At 45.7% G+C, this 21,123-nt stretch overlaps 1 protein-coding gene across 16 annotated transcripts in view; it reads left to right on the top strand.

Moving 5' to 3' along the window:
• Window positions 1-2,535: 2,535 nt before the first annotated feature.
• Window positions 2,536-21,123, top strand: part of NSUN7 (NOP2/Sun RNA methyltransferase family member 7) — a 56,884-nt gene continuing 38,296 nt past the window's right edge. For 2 of the 16 annotated variants that reach the window (XM_005286379.5, XM_065596954.1), the window contains exons 1-4: window positions 2,575-2,756; window positions 4,103-4,173; window positions 13,778-14,133; window positions 20,146-20,204. In XM_005286379.5, coding sequence (XP_005286436.2) covers window positions 13,836-14,133; window positions 20,146-20,204 — 357 coding nt within the window. In that variant the 5' untranslated portion in view covers window positions 2,575-2,756; window positions 4,103-4,173; window positions 13,778-13,835. Of the gene's footprint in view, window positions 2,757-3,478; window positions 3,555-4,102; window positions 4,174-13,443; window positions 13,534-13,777; window positions 14,134-20,145; window positions 20,205-21,123 lie in introns of all 16 variants that reach the window. The other 14 variants (XM_065596945.1, XM_065596941.1, XM_065596943.1 and 11 more) reach the window with 14 other exon arrangements.

The raw sequence follows: 21,123 nt of genomic DNA, 5'->3' as shown, positions 1-21,123 counted from the left end.
TCCCCTCTCAGGCTCCACCTTCTGTTTGGTTTCCTGGAGAAGGATTCTTCTCTCCTGTAGCCTGTCCACCACCTCTTGCCTGGGCTTCTGAGTCTCTTAACCTGCTCCTCTAGCTGGAGCATACTTGGCAGGCATGTAGGAGCAGCACTACATGGGCTGATATTCACTTTTAACTCTTTCGAGCACAGTGTGGGGTTTGTGTATCCCATCACATTTACACTTCGACAGTGAAAGTGTCATACACAAAGATACGTGCAGAAACTACCGTGACATTAGATAATCCATTTAGCAAAAGGCTTGCTCTTCCCATTTGAAGGAAAGTGAAATAATAACTAAGTTGTGCCCCCAAAATTATTCTGTATACCCATAAATATAAAATATAAATATTATATTTATCCTTTCCCTTAAGGAGGAACCCTAATGTTATTTGAACTACCACATATAGAGCTTGCCCTACTCAATCTTTGCACAAAGACTATAACTAGATCACATTTGGAACTGGTTGAAACTTGGGGATTTTGGTTTGCCTTAAGTTTTGGTATTTTCGAATTTACTTTTGTTCCAATGGTACTTGCTTGTGTTTCAGCAAAAGTTAGATTTCATGAAACTATTTTGTTGGAAAATTGCCAATTATCTCTAATCACATATCATAGCTCCAGAACAGAAACCTGTGTTTGCACTGTAACTGTTGTTATTTTAAATGTTGAGTCTTTGTCCATTCCTGACTTCTCTACCCAAGCAAAATTTCTGTTGCTAACAACTGCAGATATCTTTTGAATACCTAAGAATATCATGATCAGGTAAATGGCTTCTAAGGATCAGATCCTCCGCTAGCGTAAATGAGTACAGCTCCTGGTGCTGCACATCACTGGAGCTACACCCATTTATGCCAATTGAGGACCTGGCTCTAACTTTGATTTTTAAGGATTTGTGTATATGTGAGTAAATTCAGTAGACTTGAATCTTGGTTGCTTCGTTCCCTGTGTGGCCATTCACACCTGCACAAGGTGGGTCCGCATCTGCTGTCAAATCAGAATGGTACCTATATTGCACAGGTGTAAAGGCTAAAAGGTGCAAGGCAGAGGTGAATCAAAGTAATGAGGTACTATCAGTCTTTGAAGTTTTTTAGTTAAATCATTGAGGATTTTGTCATTTTTCCCTCTGTCAAAATCTGAAGACCACATATACTGCCATAGGTATGGCAGACTTATAGAAAAAATAACTCAGTGTTTTTTATTGACTGACTGAAGTTTAACTCTTTCAATACTTATTAGAAATATTTTGGGAAATATTTGAGAAATTTCAAGGGTAAGTAAAATTAATAATTTTAAAAAGACTGTTTAGTGTTGCAGAACACTCAATAATTAGACACTGAGATTTAGTTAGATTTTTCTTTCATAACTAGAGCGGGTGGAGTAACTTGTAATAGTTTTTTCCTATGAGTGCTGAGTTTAGATGAATTATGTTAATAGGTTATTTTATGTGATGGTGACCATAGGAAGGGACTCATGATGCATTCTTGTTAGTTAGAGGGTTATTTTCATGCAGTTGGAATACACAATTAGATAGATCCTGGTAAGTTTTGTTGATTTTAATGAAACATGCTTAAGTTCATCCAGTTTCATGTGGTTTGGATTTGAACAAAACTTTGGATCCATAAAACTAAACAGTGAAGCCAGCACAGAATCTTGCTACCCAGAACTGTGGTTTTTGCATAGCCTTGATTACAGTATCTCAGGGAAGGTGGATTTGTGTCTCTCTCTCACACCCCCTTCTCCCAGGAACCAACTCCAGAAACCCCTTGGTCCTACTCCTCATCCCCACCCCCAACCAGAGCCATCACCCCCTTCCGCACCCCAGCCCCAGCCTGCCACACAATTTCTATTCCCAGATGTGGCCCTCAGGCCAAAAAGTTTGCCCAGCCCTGGTCTAGATAGTACTTAGTCCTGCCTTGAGTGCAGGGGACTGGACTGGACTGGACTGGATGACCTCTCGAGGTCCCTTCCAGGCCAATGAGTCTCTGCTTAGCCTCTCTAGGCGCTATTCATGAATTAGCGCTTTGAGCGCCTCAGAGAGAAGCCACAATCTGGGCCCAGCCCCCAACTGCTGACAGATGCGCTCCCCTGGAAAGGTAACGGGGGAAGGGCCCAATCCTGCCCCTCCAGTGGCAGCAGAAAGATGCCCTCAGACCCCCTGCTCCCACTGAGCCAACCCACTGCTCTAGAGACCCACCATCCGGACTCTACCAACGTATCACAGAAAGGGGGGGGCGAAGGGGCAGAAACGCTTTCCGCGGAATCCTATGCACCCGAAGAAGTGAGGTTTTTACTCACGAAAGCTTATGCCCAAATAAATCTGTTAGTCTTTAAGGTGCCACCAGACTCCTTGTTGTTTTTTTTTAGATACAGACTATCACGGCTACCCCCTGATGCTTTCCGCGGAGGCAGTCCCAGCTCCGTTCCGAAGGGGGTAGTTGCGAGGTGGGATACATGAGCAGCACCTCCCCCCCGGGGAGAGCGGAGAATGGTAGAGTCTGAATTTAAATGAAACGGTCCCTAGGGCTACGTTCCCCCTCCACCCCGTCTCTGCGCCGGCAACAGGTGGGGCCTATGGGCGGGCCCACGGGCCCGCCCCGCCCTGCCGGAGGGAGACTCGCCGCGGCAGAGATTTGGGGCAGGCGGGGTGAAGGCTGCTCTCAGACAGCTGCTGCCGGTGCGTGGGGAGCTGTCTGCCCCCGGTGGAGCGCGGAGAGGCGGGTAAGGGAGGGCGGGCGCGAGCCCCAAGGGGAGCAGGGCGCAGCTCCCCCTCCTGTCCCCGGCCGGCTGTAACTCCCGGGGTCTGCCCCTCGCCCGCTGTGGGGGTAGCGGGACTGTTACTCCGCGGCCCCTTGCCCGGGTAGGGCAGCACCCGCTGTGCCGTGGGCACCTGCCACAGGTGCTGCCCTGCGCCCGCTCGCCCTCAGCGCGTTCGCCCTGGGCGTTGGGCGGCACGGGGGGCCCTGTGCCGTCAGCCGGGGCCCTGCTCGTGCGGGTCGGAGTTTCCTTAACTCCTGTTTCAGCAGCGTGGCTGCTGCGCCGAGGGGCCCCTCTACGGCTTGAGGGCGCGCCCCTGGCCGCCGGTGCCGTTCTGCTGTAAGGCGGGGTAGTATCTAACGCCGAGCCCGCTCCTGGAGGAGCGTTTCTCTCGTCCCCCAAGCCCCTGCACGGAGTGCGGTGTCCCTCTGCTGCTGCTGGGCCAAGCAGATGCCCTCGTGGAGCTGAGCGTTACCCGGGAGATGGCATTGCACAGGGTCCCGCTTGCCAGTTATCCTAGCATCTTCCAGGCGAGCCTGGGGACGCGAGCAGGGGAAATCCTGTGTCGGGGGTCGGGGTGGGTTTGTAAGTAGCGTTGTAATGGTAACACTGGGAATTCCGCCTGTTCTTTATATATGTCTCTCTTTCCATCTGTGCTGTCTTCTGACGTGCTTCACTCGTTTTAGCCCCCAGCCTGTGTCTTCCTTGGGCTTGTCTTCATTGGGGGCTTCCAGAGAAATCTTTCACTGTTGCCTAGAAAAGGTGGGAGTGCTAACTGGCTACAGCTGACACTTTTTCCACCCTGTTGTATGTATGGGCTTTGAGTAGGGTCGGACAGCACTGTGGTGGTAAGGTTAATACTGGTGGACCTGTGCTCAAGAGTGATGGTAGGGAGGCCTCCCTAAAATCCTCAGTACCAATATAGCTCAACAGAGCTGCATACAAAATACTTTTCTTGGATCTGTTACATAAATGTGTTAACTAATGCTTGTACTATGCTTTAGATTGTTATTAAATAAAATCTATAACTGGTAATAAAGTGAATTCTATGAACCCACTTGAAAATTCATTCTGGTTCAAGAGTTCACTAGTTTCAGCAATACTCCTTATAATTAAGGGGGAGAACTTCTTGAACAGGTGACCTCTCTAGAATTTGTATTTCCCTCTTTTAAATGTAGGGAATGTTGCTGGAACCTGAGGTCTCTAAAACTGGAATGGATTTCTTAAGTATGCCTAAACTTTGAGCTGTGACTTTCATGGACTACAACTCATTTATTGTACTAATCTTTTTCTTCTTTTCCTGTACACAGATGAGTAAAACTGGGAAACTAGAAACTATACTAGCAGAAATTTTATCTTCTGTATTCACAGCTGATAAAAGGTGGATATAATTTTGTTTTAAAAAATCAGTGGGTATATCTGTGTACTGTTGCATTCCCGATTATAAGATTAACATGTAAAAAAGCTATTGTATGTTGACTATGACAAAGTCTAATAATTGGTAATTGTGATAACTGTATTGCTTGTACTGTGCAGTCTGCTGGAGATTATGGCAGTATGTACTAGGTAACTTGTTCTCCTGAACACCTATTAAAAGCATAGCTTTATGAGTAATGGTGCTAAACTTTGTTATACCAATCAGCCAATACGGCATCTGTAAATGCTGCTTTTTCTGTATGGTATAACTGGAGATGCAGTAGAGTAAAGACAAGTATAGTACTTCATGAAATGTTTAGCACTCAGAATAAGTGTGACTAATAAGTGACTTAGTATAAAGTAGTAATGGATTGCTGCTTTGTTTATATTATGGAACAAAAGACATCCATTCTATGATATGGAGAAGTGTATTCAGTCAAGCCAAATCCTTCAAAATGCTTGGTGCTGTTCATGCTATTTTGAATACCTTCAACTCCCACTGAAGTCATATAACCTTTCTGAAACCTGAGTTTCAAGTGATTGTCCACATGGATTCCTCTCTTGGTGTGCATAAGATCTGATTCTTTTTGGCTAGCAACATCTCCTGGGGTTGTGCCTGTGCCTAAGATGCCTTGGTGCCCATCTTCACCACCTACCCGAGAACATAAAGGGCACAGCGGGCCCAACCATCATTTGGTTCCTTTTTGCCAAGTATGGCAGTGGGACAGAACCCACGTAGTGTCTGCTTACTCTGCGTGCTGTGCAATTTCTTGGTTAGGATAGTATCCCTTTGTTTTTACACTCATTGGCACATAAAAAGATAATAAATTATGGGATACCTAGTACTAGAACCCTAGCTGCTATGTCAGAAACAGTCTTTGGGATTTAAAACTTTTGCAAGGTGGCTATCCTGCACAATGATGGGTACTCGATGCCTCTATTCCTTTGGTGAGTGATATATTCCTAACAGATACTTGACAGATCTGTTGATCTGTTGCTGTTTCTCCAAGAGGATACAGAAGGAGAAAGGCAGGCCTGCCTTCAATTTTTTCTTCTGGAGTGCTTGATGAGAACCTCCTTGGGCGGGCGGGGGGGGGGGGGGGGGGGGGAGATTCCCACTAGGCCTGAACAGTCTTCTTTGGCTAATGCTCCTGTGAATTGTGAGGTACTGGGCTCATCGTCATTGAAAAGATGGATCCCTTCAGATACTGAGACTGGGAGAGCAGCCAGACCTCTTCCACCCAGTTGTCAGAAAGGGGTAAGAAGGAACATTTTTCCCGGAGAGCACAGATATGGGACACCCTCTCTGGTTCTGACCAGACAGAAACAGAAAGCTCACCAACTGTTACTTGTGCTGTTCAGACAGACCAGATCTGGGCCACAAACCATTTTTTTAGCTGATGTCTTGGCACTGGCTGATGTCCAGGTACCCACAGTATTCCCTGAAACTTGAGTCTTCACTTCTCTTGGTACTGATTCCTTGGGGGCTGATATTGATATGGACACATTTGGAATGGATAACCTTGGTGCCCTTGACACTGTCTCCACAATGCAGATGTTTCTGGAACAGACTTTCTTGGTATCCAAGATGTCCTGTTTATTGATTATTTCATGATCACACAACTGAAGACATTTTTTTCCTTCGTACCACTCACTAATACTGGTGATGAGCTCTCCTGCTCAGGTTATGGGAGAATTCAAGAGAAGCATACAGCACTCTAGATGGGGTAGCTCCCCTGTTTAGTTTTTGTTTTTTTTCCCGGGAAGGTTTTCCCTCAGTCTCCAGATGCACATTTTGAATTATCAAGTACTTCTATCAAAATATAACTATCCAAAGGGGGACAGGATGTCTCAATTCATAGACAAGTGACCACAAAATGAAAGGGAAGGACTAAGGTCTCTGGCATCTGAAGGGTTGTTAGTGTCCCAAACATTGGTGCAGGCTGCTTTAGACACCTGCTATGGCAGCATATGCAGTGGCCACTTTCATTGTGATGTGGGCTTCATGGTGCCCATTTTTGAGAATACTACAGGGGGTCCAAATGACACTTGAGAACCTCCTGTTTGAAGATTTTGACTTAGTTAACATTAGAACTGGTGAAGCCATGAAGGATTTGAGAGCTCCACTCCTTGGATGTATACAAACCAGCCACCCGGAGGAGGCAGGACAGATCTGCAAAACTTTGCTAGACAGAGCCCCTCTTCCTCTTGTTCCAATGACCTCTTAGGTTTTAAAAATTGAAGATGAGGCAGAGGTTCAAATGCAGGAGACATTTTGTCTCTTCTCTGCTGCATACTTCATCTACCTTATGGTGGCAAGTTAGATGCCATTGTTGAGAGCCAATCAGAACCATTATTGGATGTGTACCCCTTTCCACCCCCCTTTTGGAAACCACCTCTTATTTTCAGGAGGGCTGAAACCAGCTGAGCTCTGAACAGCGGGTCCTGGTAATCACAAACAAAAAGATATTCAGTACGATTCCAGGCACTTCCTACCCACACCTTCCTTTCCCCATGCCTTTTCAGGGGCTCTTTTAATGAGATAATGTTGAAACTAGAGGTAAAGACCTTTCTGCCACCCAGAGCAGTGGATGAAGAGTCCCTGGAATTCAGAGGCAAGAGGTTCTACTTTTTATTTTGAAAGCAGAAAGGGGCTGGCATCCTATTCTAGACTTCAGATGTCTCAACAAATTTCAGGCTTAAAATGTTGACTGGGGCTTCAGTTATTTCTCATGATTGGTTGGCTGCTATTTGCCTTCAGGATTTGTATTTCCACCTGTCCATATGTCTAGCATACAGAAAATACCTCAGATGTGAAGTAGGGGACTTTTGCTCCTAATACAGGGTTCTGCCTTTTGGTCTCTCCCTGGCACTGAGTATTCACCATAGGTGCCAACTCTGTGGGTGCTGGAGCACCCACAGGGAAAAAATGATGGGTGCTGAGCACCCACTGGCAGACCCCCTATTAGAACCCCTCCCCTCAGTGCTTTCTGCCCGCTGGCAGGCCCTGCCAAGCCAATCAGTGCCTTCCCTCTTTCCCCATACCTCCTGCCGCTACAGTCAGCGGTTTCATGACATGCGGGAGGTTCTGGTGGGAAAGGGGAGGCGCGAGGACATGGCATGCTTGGGGGAGGAGGTGGGGTGGGAAGAGGTGGGGGGGGGGCTGGGTCAGAGGCGGGGGTCAAGCTCCCCCTCTGCCTCCCCCTCCCCCTCCCCAGCACTTTGGAAAGTTGGTGCCTGTAGTATTCACCAAGCATTTAGTGGTCATCAAAGCCCATTTAGCAAGACACAATATTCGGTTATACCCATACATTGATGACTGGCTGATCTGGAGAATATCTTCTAAAAAGGCAACACTCCATTCATGAGATCTGACAGCTCTGTACCACAATGGGGCTCAAGATCAACAGAGAGAAATCTACACTTTTATTGACTCAAAGTATATCATTCATAGGTGCTGTGTTATAGTTGAGGTCAACAGGAGTATATAGATCATGGGGGGCGGGGGAGGAAGGGGTCCAAATCATAGTCGGATAAGAAGTCTCTTCGATGATCCGCGAGCTCAACCTGAGATGTCTGTAAGAGCATGTCTGAGATTTGTAGGTCATGTGTTTTTCTGCACCAATATTGCACAGCATGGCAGACTTCTAGACTTCACCTATACTCTATACAAAGTGGTTGCAATCAGTATACAGTAATTCCTCACTTAACGTCATCCCGGTTAATGTTTCATTTTTACGTCACTGATCATTTAGAGAACATGCTCGTTTAAAGTTGCGCGACACTCCCTGATAACATTGTTTGGCAGTCGCCTGCTTTGTCCACTGCTTGTAGAAAGAGCTGCCCGTTGGAGCTAGCTGGTGTGGGCTTGGAACCAGGGTGGCCCAGCCCCTCATCAGCTCCCCTAAGTTCCCTATGCGGAAGTTGCCCAGCAGGCTATCAATTGCCTGGCAGTTCAGCTGTCCCTCCCCTCACTGCCATGTGCTGCTTCTGCCCTCTGCCTTGGAGCTGCTCCTGGGAGCCTCCTGCTTGCTGTTCAGGGGGTAGGGGGGGAAGAGAGGTGCTGATGTCAGGGTGTCCCCCCCCCCGCTCCTACCCACCACTCCTGTACCCCATCTCCACAGGGTGTCCCCCTCCACCACTCCTCCTGCTTGCTGTTCAGGAGGTGGGCTGGACAGGGCTGAGGACGGAGGGAGCTTGCTGGCAGCAGCTGCTGTTTCATCTTGCTGATCTACTTAAAAAGGCAGTGTACTTAAAGGGGAAATATGCAACACACACACACACCCCTACCTCTCCCACTTCCGCCTAGCATAGGTTAATCATCACATTCAGTTTCCACAGGGAATGTTTGCAGCCACTGCCATGCTGTCTCTCCTCCCTCCATTCGTGCTGCCTTGTAGAGTGTGAGGTTACATTAACAACAATGTGTTAACCCTTGAGGGCTCAGATAAGTGCTAGTTCATCATTTAGCAGTAAGGCATTCCCTGGGAAATATCCCACCCTCTGACTCCACCATCTCAACCAAGCTTCACAATCATCATTGCTGTGTACTGTATTAAATTGTTTGTTTAAAACTTAAAAAATTTTCCTGGAAGCTAACTCCTGCTATTTACATTAATTCTTATGGGGTAATTGGATTAGCTTAACATCGTGTCGCTTAAAGTAGCATTTTTCAGGAACATAACTACAATGTTAAGCGCAGAGTTACTGTATCTACTAAGCAAATACCATGTGGACATGAAAGTGAAGGTCCTGTGAAAATCCTCTGTTAGATTGTTGCCCATGTGAAAGTGTTCTTTCACCAGAGTACCTCTTTGCTGCACCACTTCCTACCAAAATGTTGGTAAAGATCAGCTCCCCATTTAGAAGAAGCACTTTTTACCATTTTCCAACACAAGGTCTCTGACTCTTCCTCCCCACCCAAGCTCAACTTCACGTAAATAGCTGAGCCCTATGTCATTTAGCATGCATGGCATTCCTCCCCTTGTTGCAGGGATCCGTGATCCAAGTGACAGCAGAAAACATCACAGCTATGCATTATGTCAACAGAAAGAGGAGCATAGTCCTCACTGCTGTGCTGAGAAGCTGTTTGTCTCTAGGATGGGTGCAGTCATCAGATCACGCTAGTTACTATGCGTCTTCCAGGGTTTTAAAATTCTCCCCCGTCAACTTAACAGGCATGAGTGGACACTGAAAGACTCAGTCTTGAAGATCCTTTTTTTTCCACAGATGAGGATAATAAATGTCCTGTGTTTAGCTTCAGAGAGGAGTTTGGGCTTAGGCACCCTGTCAGATGCTGTCCTCATTTTATGCAGACTGGGGCTCATGTGCTTACTTGTCAATCCTCTTAGTACCAAGGGCATGGGTGCCTGGTGGCCTGGCCATTGGATGAGGCTAGCCCCTGGCCTCTCTCCTGCCCAAGGTCCCACCTGTCCCCCATATTTTCCCACTCCCTCCAGGAGCCCAGAGCACCCCCAATGTGGCCCTCAGCCCTGGTGTGCCAGGTGACACAGTCAGAGTGCCGGGTGGGCAGTGTGGCCCTAGTGCCAGCCACCTGAGTCCATGCAGCAGGCCAGCCAGCTCCAGCCCCAGCTGGCCAGGGCAGAGCACTGGGAACTGCAGGAGGAGACCTGGGGGTGGAGTGTGGGTGGGGCCACACCAGGCTGTTTGGGGAGGCACAGCCTCCCCGAGCCTATGATACCCGCCACCCATGACCAAGGGCTCTCAGTCAAGATTCAGCCTTCATGGTCATGGTAGTCCCAGCCTGGCCCAGACAGCTTTGGTACTCAGACCTAGTGAAGCTATCAGCTTTATTTCCAACCTGTTTTACCAGATGTGACTTAACAAAACGAAGGTCAGATCTTACACCTGGATCAAGCATCATTCAGCCAGCATCCATGCGATCAGATGTGTTAACTGCCATTGGAAGAAGCTGTTCAGCTGAGATCAAGAACATCTTGATACATAATCTAAAAAGTTTTTCTGGAAACTTATACGGCAAAATAGAAGAGATTTTCTATTTGGGCACAGTGTCACCTGTCTCCCTTGGAAAAACCCATTTCTGCTGTTCTGAATTATCTGCTAACCCTAAAACATTCAGGACTATCCTTCAGTTCCCTAAGAATACACCTACCAGCGATATCTGTGCATAATTCTCCAATTGAGGGTCTGGTCATACCATATTTTTCTACTGTATAGTTGCTAAATTCCTCAAAGGTCTCATTTATGTTTTCCCTTATTCTGAGATTCCCTTTCTTCCTGGTATCTCAACATAATGTTAGCTGGTTTAATGAGACCCCCTTCTGAGCCCTTACACCTACTCTTTTTACCACTTGCCTATGAAGGCTGCCTTTTTTAGTAGCTATAACATCAGCTCACAGGATATGGGAAATTCAAGCCCTTAGGCCTAGTTGACCTTACATGGTGTTCCATAAAGAGATGGTGACTGATAGGCCTCACACCAAGCTCCTGGCTATGATTTTTTTTCTTCTTCAGATTTTCATTTAAATCAATGGGTTCACCCTCAGTTTTCTTTCCCAAGTCACACTCAACCTTTGGCAAAACTAAGCTTCACACACTTGAGTAAGGGCATGATCTTTCCATTTATAGAAAGAAAAAAAAATTAGAAACCTCTAAGCAGAGAGGGTGACATGTCAAGCAATATTCTCAGAGGTTATCAAAATGAGTCTCCAGATGTGTAAGAATGTGTTATGAATTAGCCAGGTCAGATCTACTAGCCACATTAGAACTCATTCCACTAAAGGTAGGCAGCCTCTCTGCCTGATTGAAGACTGTCCCCTGTTTCTGAAATCTGTAGGGCATCCACATGGAGCTCTGGCCACACCTTTTTAATAGAGCCTTCCAGATTGGATGTCTGGTTGGTAGAGGTGTCCCACAATCATTGTTTAAATAGGACTCTTAGACCCCACATCCAAGCTGCTTGTTAGGCTGTGTCTACACTGCAGCCTATGTTGGCATAACTTGTGTGTCTCGGGGGTGCGAATAACCCCCCACCCCCGAGCAACATAAGTTACACTAACATAAGCACTGTGTTCTTCTCCTGCTGATGTAGCTTCTGCTGTTCATGGAGGTGGGATTTTTTTATGCTGACGGGAGAGCTCTCTCCTGTTGGCATATAGCGTCTTCCCCAGATGTGGTGCAGTGCTGTATGTGTAGACATGGCCTTAGTCGCTAGGAGTGGAATCCATGTGATGATCATTCAAACAATAGTTACTTCTAGTAACTGCGGTTCTTTGAAATATGTTGTCCACATGGATTCCATGACCTGCCCTCCTTCCTTGCTTCTACAGTTCTATAGGGGTGTGCAAGGACACTAAGATATGTCTTAGCATATCTTAGCAGTGTAAGTCTCGGGTTAGTGGTTCCCAAGTCAGCATACCCATGTCAGGGAACTGTGGGCTTGATTGTCTACACTGCCTTTTAACCCTAGGTTAAGGATTTTCTGACTTGTGCTTGAGCCTAGGGCTCTGTTATCCACAGTGCAATGTACGGAGCTGAGTCAAAGTAACTCTATCCCAGAGTGCTAGTGTTCTTCCCCTCTCCCTCTCTTGCCATCTGTCAACACTCTAACCTTATGAATGTGTTGCACTGTGGGAAAACTTTACTGCCCACCCAGTTTCCTAAGCAAAATATCAAATGATAATACTGCTAGACACCATGTTGGGGAACTACAGAGGTGGCTTTTGTCCGGGAATATAAGCCTCAGTCTTAATGGTACAAGGAGACTTTTATTGGTGAAAGAAATTTATTTTCCCCCCAGTAAACGTGAAAATACTTAATTCGGACAAATAGAAATATAAGATAGTCCTCAAAGGTGTATAGGAAGTCAAATAATAGGACTAAGAATAACTGTTGGACTAGAGAAATGAACTGAAAAGCAGCCTCTCTCTTTCTTTTAAAGTGATTGAATAGGGCTTCTTCTGAGCTCAACTGTGTATCGGAATAAGGGATACCTGGGAGGCTGTGGGGAAGCTTTAAGGCTGGCTCCCACTCACTGCCCTCACAGTGCACGCTGCCTGGCTGCCTCTGCACCTGCAGCCCCAGGAAGGGTGGAGAGCTCCAGGAGCACGGGGCAGAAAACGGAGCAAGAACAAGCAGTTGCCCTGTAGGGTGGGAAAGCGGCAGAGATCCTGGCTCAGCACAGCGGGGAGAGGAACGGCTCCTGGCTGCCAGGATGTTGGGGGTTACCTCCCACCTGTCGCTTTGCTCTCTGCTCTGGGCAAGCTCAGTGCTCAGTGAAGAGGAGCTGGAGCCAATGCTGTAGGAGGCTGCATGGAGGTTTTGGGGCTGGCTCCCACTCGCTGCCCAGACAGTGCATGCTACCTGGGTCCCCCTGCGCATGCAGCCCTAGGGAGGGCAGGGGGAGCCAGTGAGCAGAGTGGGGATGGCGGGAGTGCCCCTGCAAGGAGGAGAAGCTGGGGTATTGGGGGTCATCTTTCCCCAGCTGTGCTGAGCTGGGAGCGCTGCTGCTCTCCATACCTGCAGGGTAGTTACTTAATCCCTGCTCCACTTTCTGACCCCCCACCCCCCGGCCCCCTGGGGCTGTGTGTGCAGGGGCACCCAAGCTGCGTGCACTAAAATCTGGCTGTGCTCTTGTGACCAGGAAGTAGCTCTCTTTGCAAAAAGCTTCTTCTGATCAGTCTCAATTGAAAACCCTGCAGGCTCTCTGATTGTCTGCTAAACATGGGTCTGTAAGCACGCTATGAGCTGCTCCCATTTGCAAAGGGGAGGTGTAGCTTCCCCTTGACTGTACCATAGATTGTCGACATAGGGAGGATTAAGGAAGTTGCCCCCAGAAACTCTGAAATACATATGGAGAACTTCTGTGACCTGAGTGAAGTCAGGGCTGCGTGCACACAGGAAAGCAATAGGGCTCAGATCCTAGGTCCCAGCTTAAGGGTTTGGACCCTGCAGTGTTTTGGGACCCTAGATTCAAACCCTAGGTTAACACAATTGGTGTGTGGATGCAAGCGGGGTTAGGCCAGGGCTTACATTGCTGTGTAGACATATCCTTATCGTGCAGGTGTGGTCCCTATGGAAACTGCTAGCTAAAACAGATCTTGGGTGTGCGTGAGCTACAGCTGCACAAGATCAGTTTTAGCTACCAGTGTCCATAGGGACCACACCTACTCCCTGAGTATTCTTGCACACCCCTATCCCAGGATGCGAAGGGTGGAGCGGGCCTAGCCATCTCTCAATTCCTTCACCAATACAGAATTTCACAGGATTAGGACTCTGTAGAAGAAAGGAATGAGGGCAGAATCCACGTGGACAACATATTTCAAAGAACCATGATTATTATAAGGTAATTTGTCTGCATTTATATATTTATAAAAGTAACTTGTATTTTTTTAAAATAATGAAATAACATTTTGACTTTCACATTGGATAAAGTTGAGTATATGTCAAAGTTAAGCACAGAATTGGCGCCTAGATCAGAAAATTTTAAGCATTTCCATTAAAAACCATAAAAATGAAGAGAAACACTTTAATGAAACTGAAAACTGATTTTAACTTAATTTTAATACAAATTTTTCTTGTTTTTGCAGAGACAGTGGGATTCTGATTTGTCCAATTTTATTGTGCTGACAAAGCAACAGGGAAAGAATGCCAAGTTCCAAAAGTAACTTGATGTTGTCAGGTGACATTTCAGATTTCAGGAAAATGGCAATTTCAAATGAGAGAGAGCCTGTTGAAAAGAGTACAACAAGTCTGATTGAGAACAATGGCTATCAAGACTCTGTATACATAAATGCAGCTAAAATTTTTCAAGGCATTCGTAATGAAAAGCCTCAGGATAAAATATTGGTAAGGTATGGTAATGAACTAGTGCCATCCCTACCAGATTTTAAAGATGAATGTTCCCAGCGCTCATCCTATGAATTGGCGTTTAGTGCTCTGAAATGTAAGTAGAAACTCTTTCCCTATATCGGTAACAGAAATGATGCAGTGCAGAAAATATACAAAAACTACATGAAGTATTTAGGTCATGTATATCGGTATGATCACGTTTATTGATGGGCAGGAAGGATGGTTCAGTAGCTAGGGTGCTAGCCTGTGGATCTGGGATTACTTTACTTGGAGATTAGTTTTAAATTAACTAGCAACCCAGGACTGTTGAAATTGATGGCTGGTCATAGACAGTGTATTGGGAAGCAAGGTGGGCAGCCGTATTTATGAGAGCGCCAATGTGTATATTTGATCAGCTTGTCCATGTGCTTTGGAGGAAACCCTTTTTTTTTTAATCTGTTAAACTGTTTGTGAATACTGTACAAATTCTTGTTACAAACCAAGATAATGTAAAACAAAGTACTTAATTTTCATTATTTAAATTTTTGGTCCAGTTTCCTGTAAAGGAAAAAGTGTGAATTCTGTCCATTGCAGCAATAAATAAATAAATAATTTTTACTCCCCCTACAAACTGAACATGCAAAATTGACCATTATTAACAATCAGTCATCCAAATTAAGAATCTGATTCTTCCCCTCGTCTGTTATTCCTTCATGGGAATAGGGCCACTGATTTTGAACTGAGAAGTTGATTTATGGGTTCTTCCATGTAGTAGGAAGGGGCGGGATTTGGCTCCTGGGGAGTAGCATGAGATTTGACCTTCAAAATATGCGGAGCTAGGATGAAGGGAGGACTGAGTGGAGGCCAGGACCACAGATAGCCTTTGTCTCCACACTGCCTTCTTCCCTACCTAGCCCTGTGAGAACACAGCTGGCTACTATATGCAAACCTTATCAAACAATGTAGTAGGGTACATTCCTTATCTTGATGACAGGGTCATATCAGGTTGATTGGCTAGCTCTGTGAAGAACTGCTCTAGACTAGTGCCAGATTACCTGTAGACCACCAGCAAGACTCTGGGAGGGGCACCTGACTGAGCAATTGCTACTGCTCCTTGCTCAAGATCTCGCTAGTTTTGCTACCTTATGCTCATAGATATGCATTGTAACAAGCCCCCCGCCCAACCCCCAAGAACAGACAATAGCTTAAAGAAACTATCAGTTTGAAATACACTACATCAAATTAATGTGCATTAAAAAATAGAGGCTGAAAAATAGACCTTTGAATGTTTTGTTAGAGGAATCCTTCAAAACTGTCAGTAAGAGGGAAAATAAAATAAAATGGACAGTCTCCTAAACATAAGAATAAATTAACACTGCATCCTCACCAAAATGGAGTTCAAGTATTCATATTGTTTGGCCACTTGTAAATAGTGTCAACTAGTTTTGTTAAGTGTTTGCTGGCTTGTAGCAGTAACTTCCCAGTTTACAGCTGACATTTCTGCTGTGTCCTCTGTACTTTCACATGTAATTTCACTCCTTTTTTTGTGACTGAAAAAACAAAAATGCAGAAGTCCCAGATAACTAGACTCCAAGAAAGAGAGAAATCTTTCCAAAAGAAAACTGAGTAGAAAAGAGGAAAAAATTAACAGTGACTGAACTGGCAAACATGGCATTTCTCTTTAGAAACTTTAGAAGCTGAACAAATGACCAACAGAAGTTGGTCCAGTAAAAGATATTACCTGATCCATCTTGTCATGCTAGTCCACTGCAACACCTACCTTTTGGCCATTTCAAGGACAAAGAGTTACATTTTGTGTCTGTACTCACTCCAAAAATAGACTCATGAGGGAGAGACACTTAGCACTGGCATCTTTTGTGAGATTTTAACAGTAGATGGTGGCAGGCTCAGCACTTTGCAGGATTTAGTTCAGTATGACTGCATCACAAAAGTGAGTCAGTATAAAAAATGAGAAACCATTTAGTATCCATGGGAACTACCTAAAATATGTGGTGACATCAGGTTTCCCTGGATCAAACAGAAAAGAGTAATTGTTCCTGACCAAATGCTAAGAAACTTTCATTGGGTAAAATTCAGAGGATATAGTAGCTAAACAATAGAAATTTGAGGAGAAGAAATAGAAGTGCGTTCCTTCTCCCTGCTGCTATTGTGACCTTTTCATCTGAAAGATGTAGCATAGGCATTTTTCATCCAGCTCTGAATCTAAAAGAAGGCTAAGAAACTGTTACTCTCTATTCTTGGTGATACAGTGTTGCTTCTAATGTAGGAACAAAAATAATTCTTAGTGGTGAGGGGAACAGAGCACCAGAAAATGCAATGAACACAAAATATAGTATAGTTGAGAACATCTTAAGGTTATCTTCTGGCAATCTTCTTCTCAACAGTCTTGTGCACTAAATGTGAAATTAAGCACGCACAAGATAGGAACAAACAATTACTGACAATGGAAATTGCTTGCTGAAAAATTCAGAAAACTGAATTGTTCTTCACTGCCTTATGTATAACCAAGGGTTAAATTGAGATTTGCCTTGCATGGGTGTTTATGGAGTGGGCATGGTTAGCAGAGCTTGGCTGGCCCAGACAAGCAATGCCCTTTAAAGGATGGAGCTGAAGTCATTTGTGCATGTGCTATAGCAGTGCTTTCAGCTATGTTGTGCCTGCGTTGGGCACAATACTTCTGCCCAAACCAGCATGCAAGCCAAAGATAGTGTGCTGTTTTCTGCAATGAGTAGATGTCTGCTAGTCCTAATTTGTGAGTCAGAGATCTGAACTGCAGTCATTTCAGTGGAGGAGACTAGCAAGCAGATTAAGTCATGGAAGGAAGAGACTTAGCCACCAACCTTTCACTGAAACAGCAAAAAATTAAAGTAGCAAATCTGACACCAGATGCCTTTGGCCCTGAAGAAGCCAAACAAAAGCAAAAGGATGATGACTTACTTACTGAAGTGCTTAATATTTAAATCATAAAACAGATTAATTCGAGACCTACCTGCCATGGTGCGCGGCTGGTATGGGTGTGGGGGTTTGGCAGGGCTGGCAGGGCTTCCTACCCGGCTCTGCTTCCCTGCAGCTCCTAGGCAGCGGAGGCAGGGGCCAGGGCAGGACTCTGCTGCTCCCGCCACAAGTGCCAGCTGCCGCAGCTCCCATTGGCTGGGAACCACCGCCAATGGGAGCTGTGGGGGCGGGGCCTGCGGGCGCTGGCAGCATGAAGACCCCTCAGCCACCTAGGAGCTGCAGGGGAGCCATGCTAGTGGGAACCAGGAGCTTCCCACCCCAAGGTAAGCACCCCCTGCAGCCCCCAACCTCTGCCCCTAATCCTGAGCCCCCTCCCATACACCCAAACTGTGAGCCAGCACCAGACTCTGCAAAAGTCACGGAGGTCAGGGAAAGTCACGGAATCCGTGACTTTTGTGACAGACTCGCAGCATTACCTATAAGATGAGAAAATAATTAAACCTCATCTTGTCCCTTTGCTACTGAAACCAAGGGAAGGGTATTCATCAAAACAAACAGTGGCTCTAAACCATTCTTATACTCCTAGGGGAATTCTGCACCAAAAATTTAAAAATTCTGAGCACAATATTTTAAAATTCTCCAATTTTATTTGTCAAAATAACACAATATAATCACACCAGTTTCAATTATTTTTGGTCATTTATTTCAAAATACCTGTGAGCAAGTATGTCTAATACAAACAACAAAAAAGATTCAGGAAATGTTCTTTGACAGAGAGATTCCTAACTATGCATATTAATACAGAACTCTGAGTAATAATTCATTTAAACAACAGTACAGAACCGTATTTCCTGCACCCCTTAGAAGCGGTGCAAAGGCTTGGGGGAGTTAGGGGTAATGAAGGAGCTGAGGGAGAGGGAAGTAAATTGCTGGGAAGGAGCCTGGGTGTGAACTTGGAGGGTTGTTGGATATGGGTGGGAAAAGTATGGAACAAATTTATTTGGGGGGCGGGGAGGGATTGTTAGGGAGCTTCCCCCATGCAGACCCTGGCTGACCCCTAGCCTCTCCCATTCAGTCAGGCACATCTGCCCCTGTTCCCTTGTGTTCCTACATCCCCGTGTGTCCTTGCACCCCCTCTCCACATGTGTCCCTCCACCCCCATTCAGACACCCACTCCCCCATCACCATGTGGCCTTGCAACCCCTCCCCATGTCCCCATATGTCTCTGTGCCCCCACTAAGCTACCCCCTGTCCCTATGTAGCTCTGCACCCTCTCCCCCATCACCATGTGACCATGCAGCTCCCTCCCCCTGTGGCCCCCAATCCCATTCAGTCCCTGCACCAGTCTGTCCTCCCCCACTAGCCCTTATGAGTCTCCGTCTCCTGACCTTGCAGCTCCTGTGAAGAAGGCAGGCTCTTTCTCTTTCCTAGTTGACTGGGAGCTGCTGCTGTGTTCTATTGCCACAGCACCCTCTGGTGGGCAAAAGACGACACTACAGAAGTTTTCTGATGGGAGCTGCTGCTGTTATTGTAATAGCGCCCTCTGGTGGGCAAAAGATGGAACTGTAGCAATTTTTCGGCAGAAGCTTTTTTTCTGCGCAAAAAATTAATAATATGCATGGCTCATTAATTATTTAATCCCCCAGCAGTAATTCTCCTCACTTTTTGGTTATGGTGGGTTACGAGTCAGAGGTTGCATTTGGGTGGATATTTTTTTTAATTTGATATGTTTAAGGTAAATGTTGTATTATCTTGAGTACTTGTCTCCTGAGACATCTGTCACTGCATGCCCTTATATATTGAGAGTGCAATTTAGCTGAATCATTTTATGCTTCCAAACTAGACTGGATAGTCTTCTCACTAGCTAAGAATACTACTACATCTTGGAGAATGTCCTCTCTTCCTCTTCTCTCCTTGCCACCACCCCAAAAATATACCTCCATAGAAGAAAAACGGTGGGGTGTCAGCAGAAATTAGGAGGTCTTTTTAATCTTCCAACTGTGCACCTGTTATTTAAGAGTGAATAAATGAATCATGGCACAGTATGAACAGAATCCTTTAATAAAGTATTACTTAATGTAAGGGTGCCAGAACTGAACAGTCTACTTCATTGTAAATTAGCAAGTGCAGCCATTTTCCCAGTGTGAAGTGAGGTTCATAGATCTAGCAGCAGGAGGCAGGGCTTTCTTGTCCTTTCATTTGCTTTCCTGATGAGGGCAAATGCAACAGTGGGCAAAGCTATCTGAAGCCACTTAGTGATGTCAAACAACCTTGCAGTAGCGACACATTTGAACAAGTATGGGCACTGTTTTATGCTGCCTCTCCTTTATGGGCATAGAAGTCTTTAATAGTCATGCATACCATTCCATAACTAAATACTATTGTGGATTTAGTTGAGTCAAAGGTACCAAGAAAAGTATTCTCTCCATGGCAGGTGTGTGGTTTTCTTAAAAGTAATATGCAGGTACAGTGCAGTAATATTAACCTATTTTCTTCAGAAGAAAATCCTTGGAAGTGCTCTGAAAGAAAAAAGTCTGAAGCAGCATTAGTGGATGCTGTGTCCTAGAGCTGGGAATGTCATCTACCATTCTCATTTCCAGGGTTCCTCAGAAGATGAGTGAAATTCTGGCCCCATTGTTGCCAATTATGTCAATTTTGCCATTGACTTCAGTGGGGCCAGGATTTCACCCTATGTCTCCAGAAGGGGGAGAGAACTTAAGCCATCCCCACTTCTATAACTAATAGTATATATGGCAGACAGGCATCTTTGCCTTAAGGAGCCACTATTGGGAAGTCTATAAAGTAGAAATAGCTATATTGAAATACTTGAGGGATCAAGACACCTATGTAACTTTCATATATTTATAAATTTAAGCATTTAAGAAACCTAATGTACATTTTAAAATGTTTTGCATTGAACTTATAATACTCTGACATGAATGGCAGATCTGAATGCAGCTACCTTGATATTTTACCTTTTGCAGCTAAATTTGTACTTTAAGCAATATCAGAAGATTTTAACAATTTACTATGTCTTTAAACTATTAATTTATTTTTCAATCTTTGCCTTGGTTATGAATTTTATTGACTTATACTACAAACTTTACAGTATTGTACAAATGTATTTAACCAGTATTTTCTTCTCTTGCAGATCAAGATCTACTTGAAAATATATTGTTAGATAGCTGTTTTTACCCATGTCAGTCAATAGTAAGTAACTTTCTGTTAGAAAGTAAGCTACTTTATAGTGCAGTTCATTATTATATGTATCTAGCATCTTTTTCATTCTGAAGGATACTGAAGTACTTAAATCTTATTTTACCTTTTGAAGCTTCATACAATTTAGACCTGTTAAATCGCCGGGCTAAATTTTCAGCTGTGGGGAGAGGGAGAGGACAGGGGAATTATAAATGCATACAACAGAAAAATAGTTTTACAAAGGAACCTACTTGTAGTAGGTTCGCGCCGGGGCTCTACCCTCCGGGACGGAGGGGCACCACACTGACTCACTACAGCACAGACAGTCAAAGCTCAGGCCCCTTTATGCAGGGGCTGAGCGACCCACAGTTCAGGGAGCTCAGGCCCTCAGGCAGGGCTGAGCAAACAATCAGCTAGCTCAGGCCTTTTGGTGCAGGGTCTGAGCAACCGTCAGTTAAGGGGCTCAGGCCCTCTGGTGCGGGGGCTGAGCAACAGTCAGTTAAGGGGCTCAGGCCCTCTGGTGTGGGGGCTGAGCAACAGTCAGTTAAGGGGCTCAGGCCCTCTGGTGCGGGGGCTGAGCAACAATACACTTGGGGGAGGCCCAGGTTCCTACCTGAGCGTTGGATGAGGGGGAAGCCTGCCACCCGTGAGCAGGGGTGGCAGGGGGGGACGCAGGTCCACCCACTCCACTGCGTCCCAGCCCGGGGCCCTAGCAGCGGTTACTGCCGCTGCTGGTCAGTGGGGTGTCCTGACCGAAACACACTGACATCGGCTCACATGTCTCTGCAGCCTGACCGGGGTCGGCTACCCCAGGGCTACTTCCGTGTTCCCTCTCGGGGCCTACCTCGTTGGCGACACCGGGTTCGGGCCAGTCCAACAGCATCGGTTCCTCTGGTGCGGGGCTTGGGGGCAGGTCCGGCAGCTCTCCACC

Source organism: Chrysemys picta, chromosome 5 (assembly GCF_011386835.1).
Source record: "Chrysemys picta bellii isolate R12L10 chromosome 5, ASM1138683v2, whole genome shotgun sequence".
In the NCBI taxonomy this organism is placed as follows: Eukaryota; Metazoa; Chordata; order Testudines; family Emydidae; genus Chrysemys; species Chrysemys picta.
This window is presented reverse-complemented; position numbering and strand designations above follow the sequence as displayed.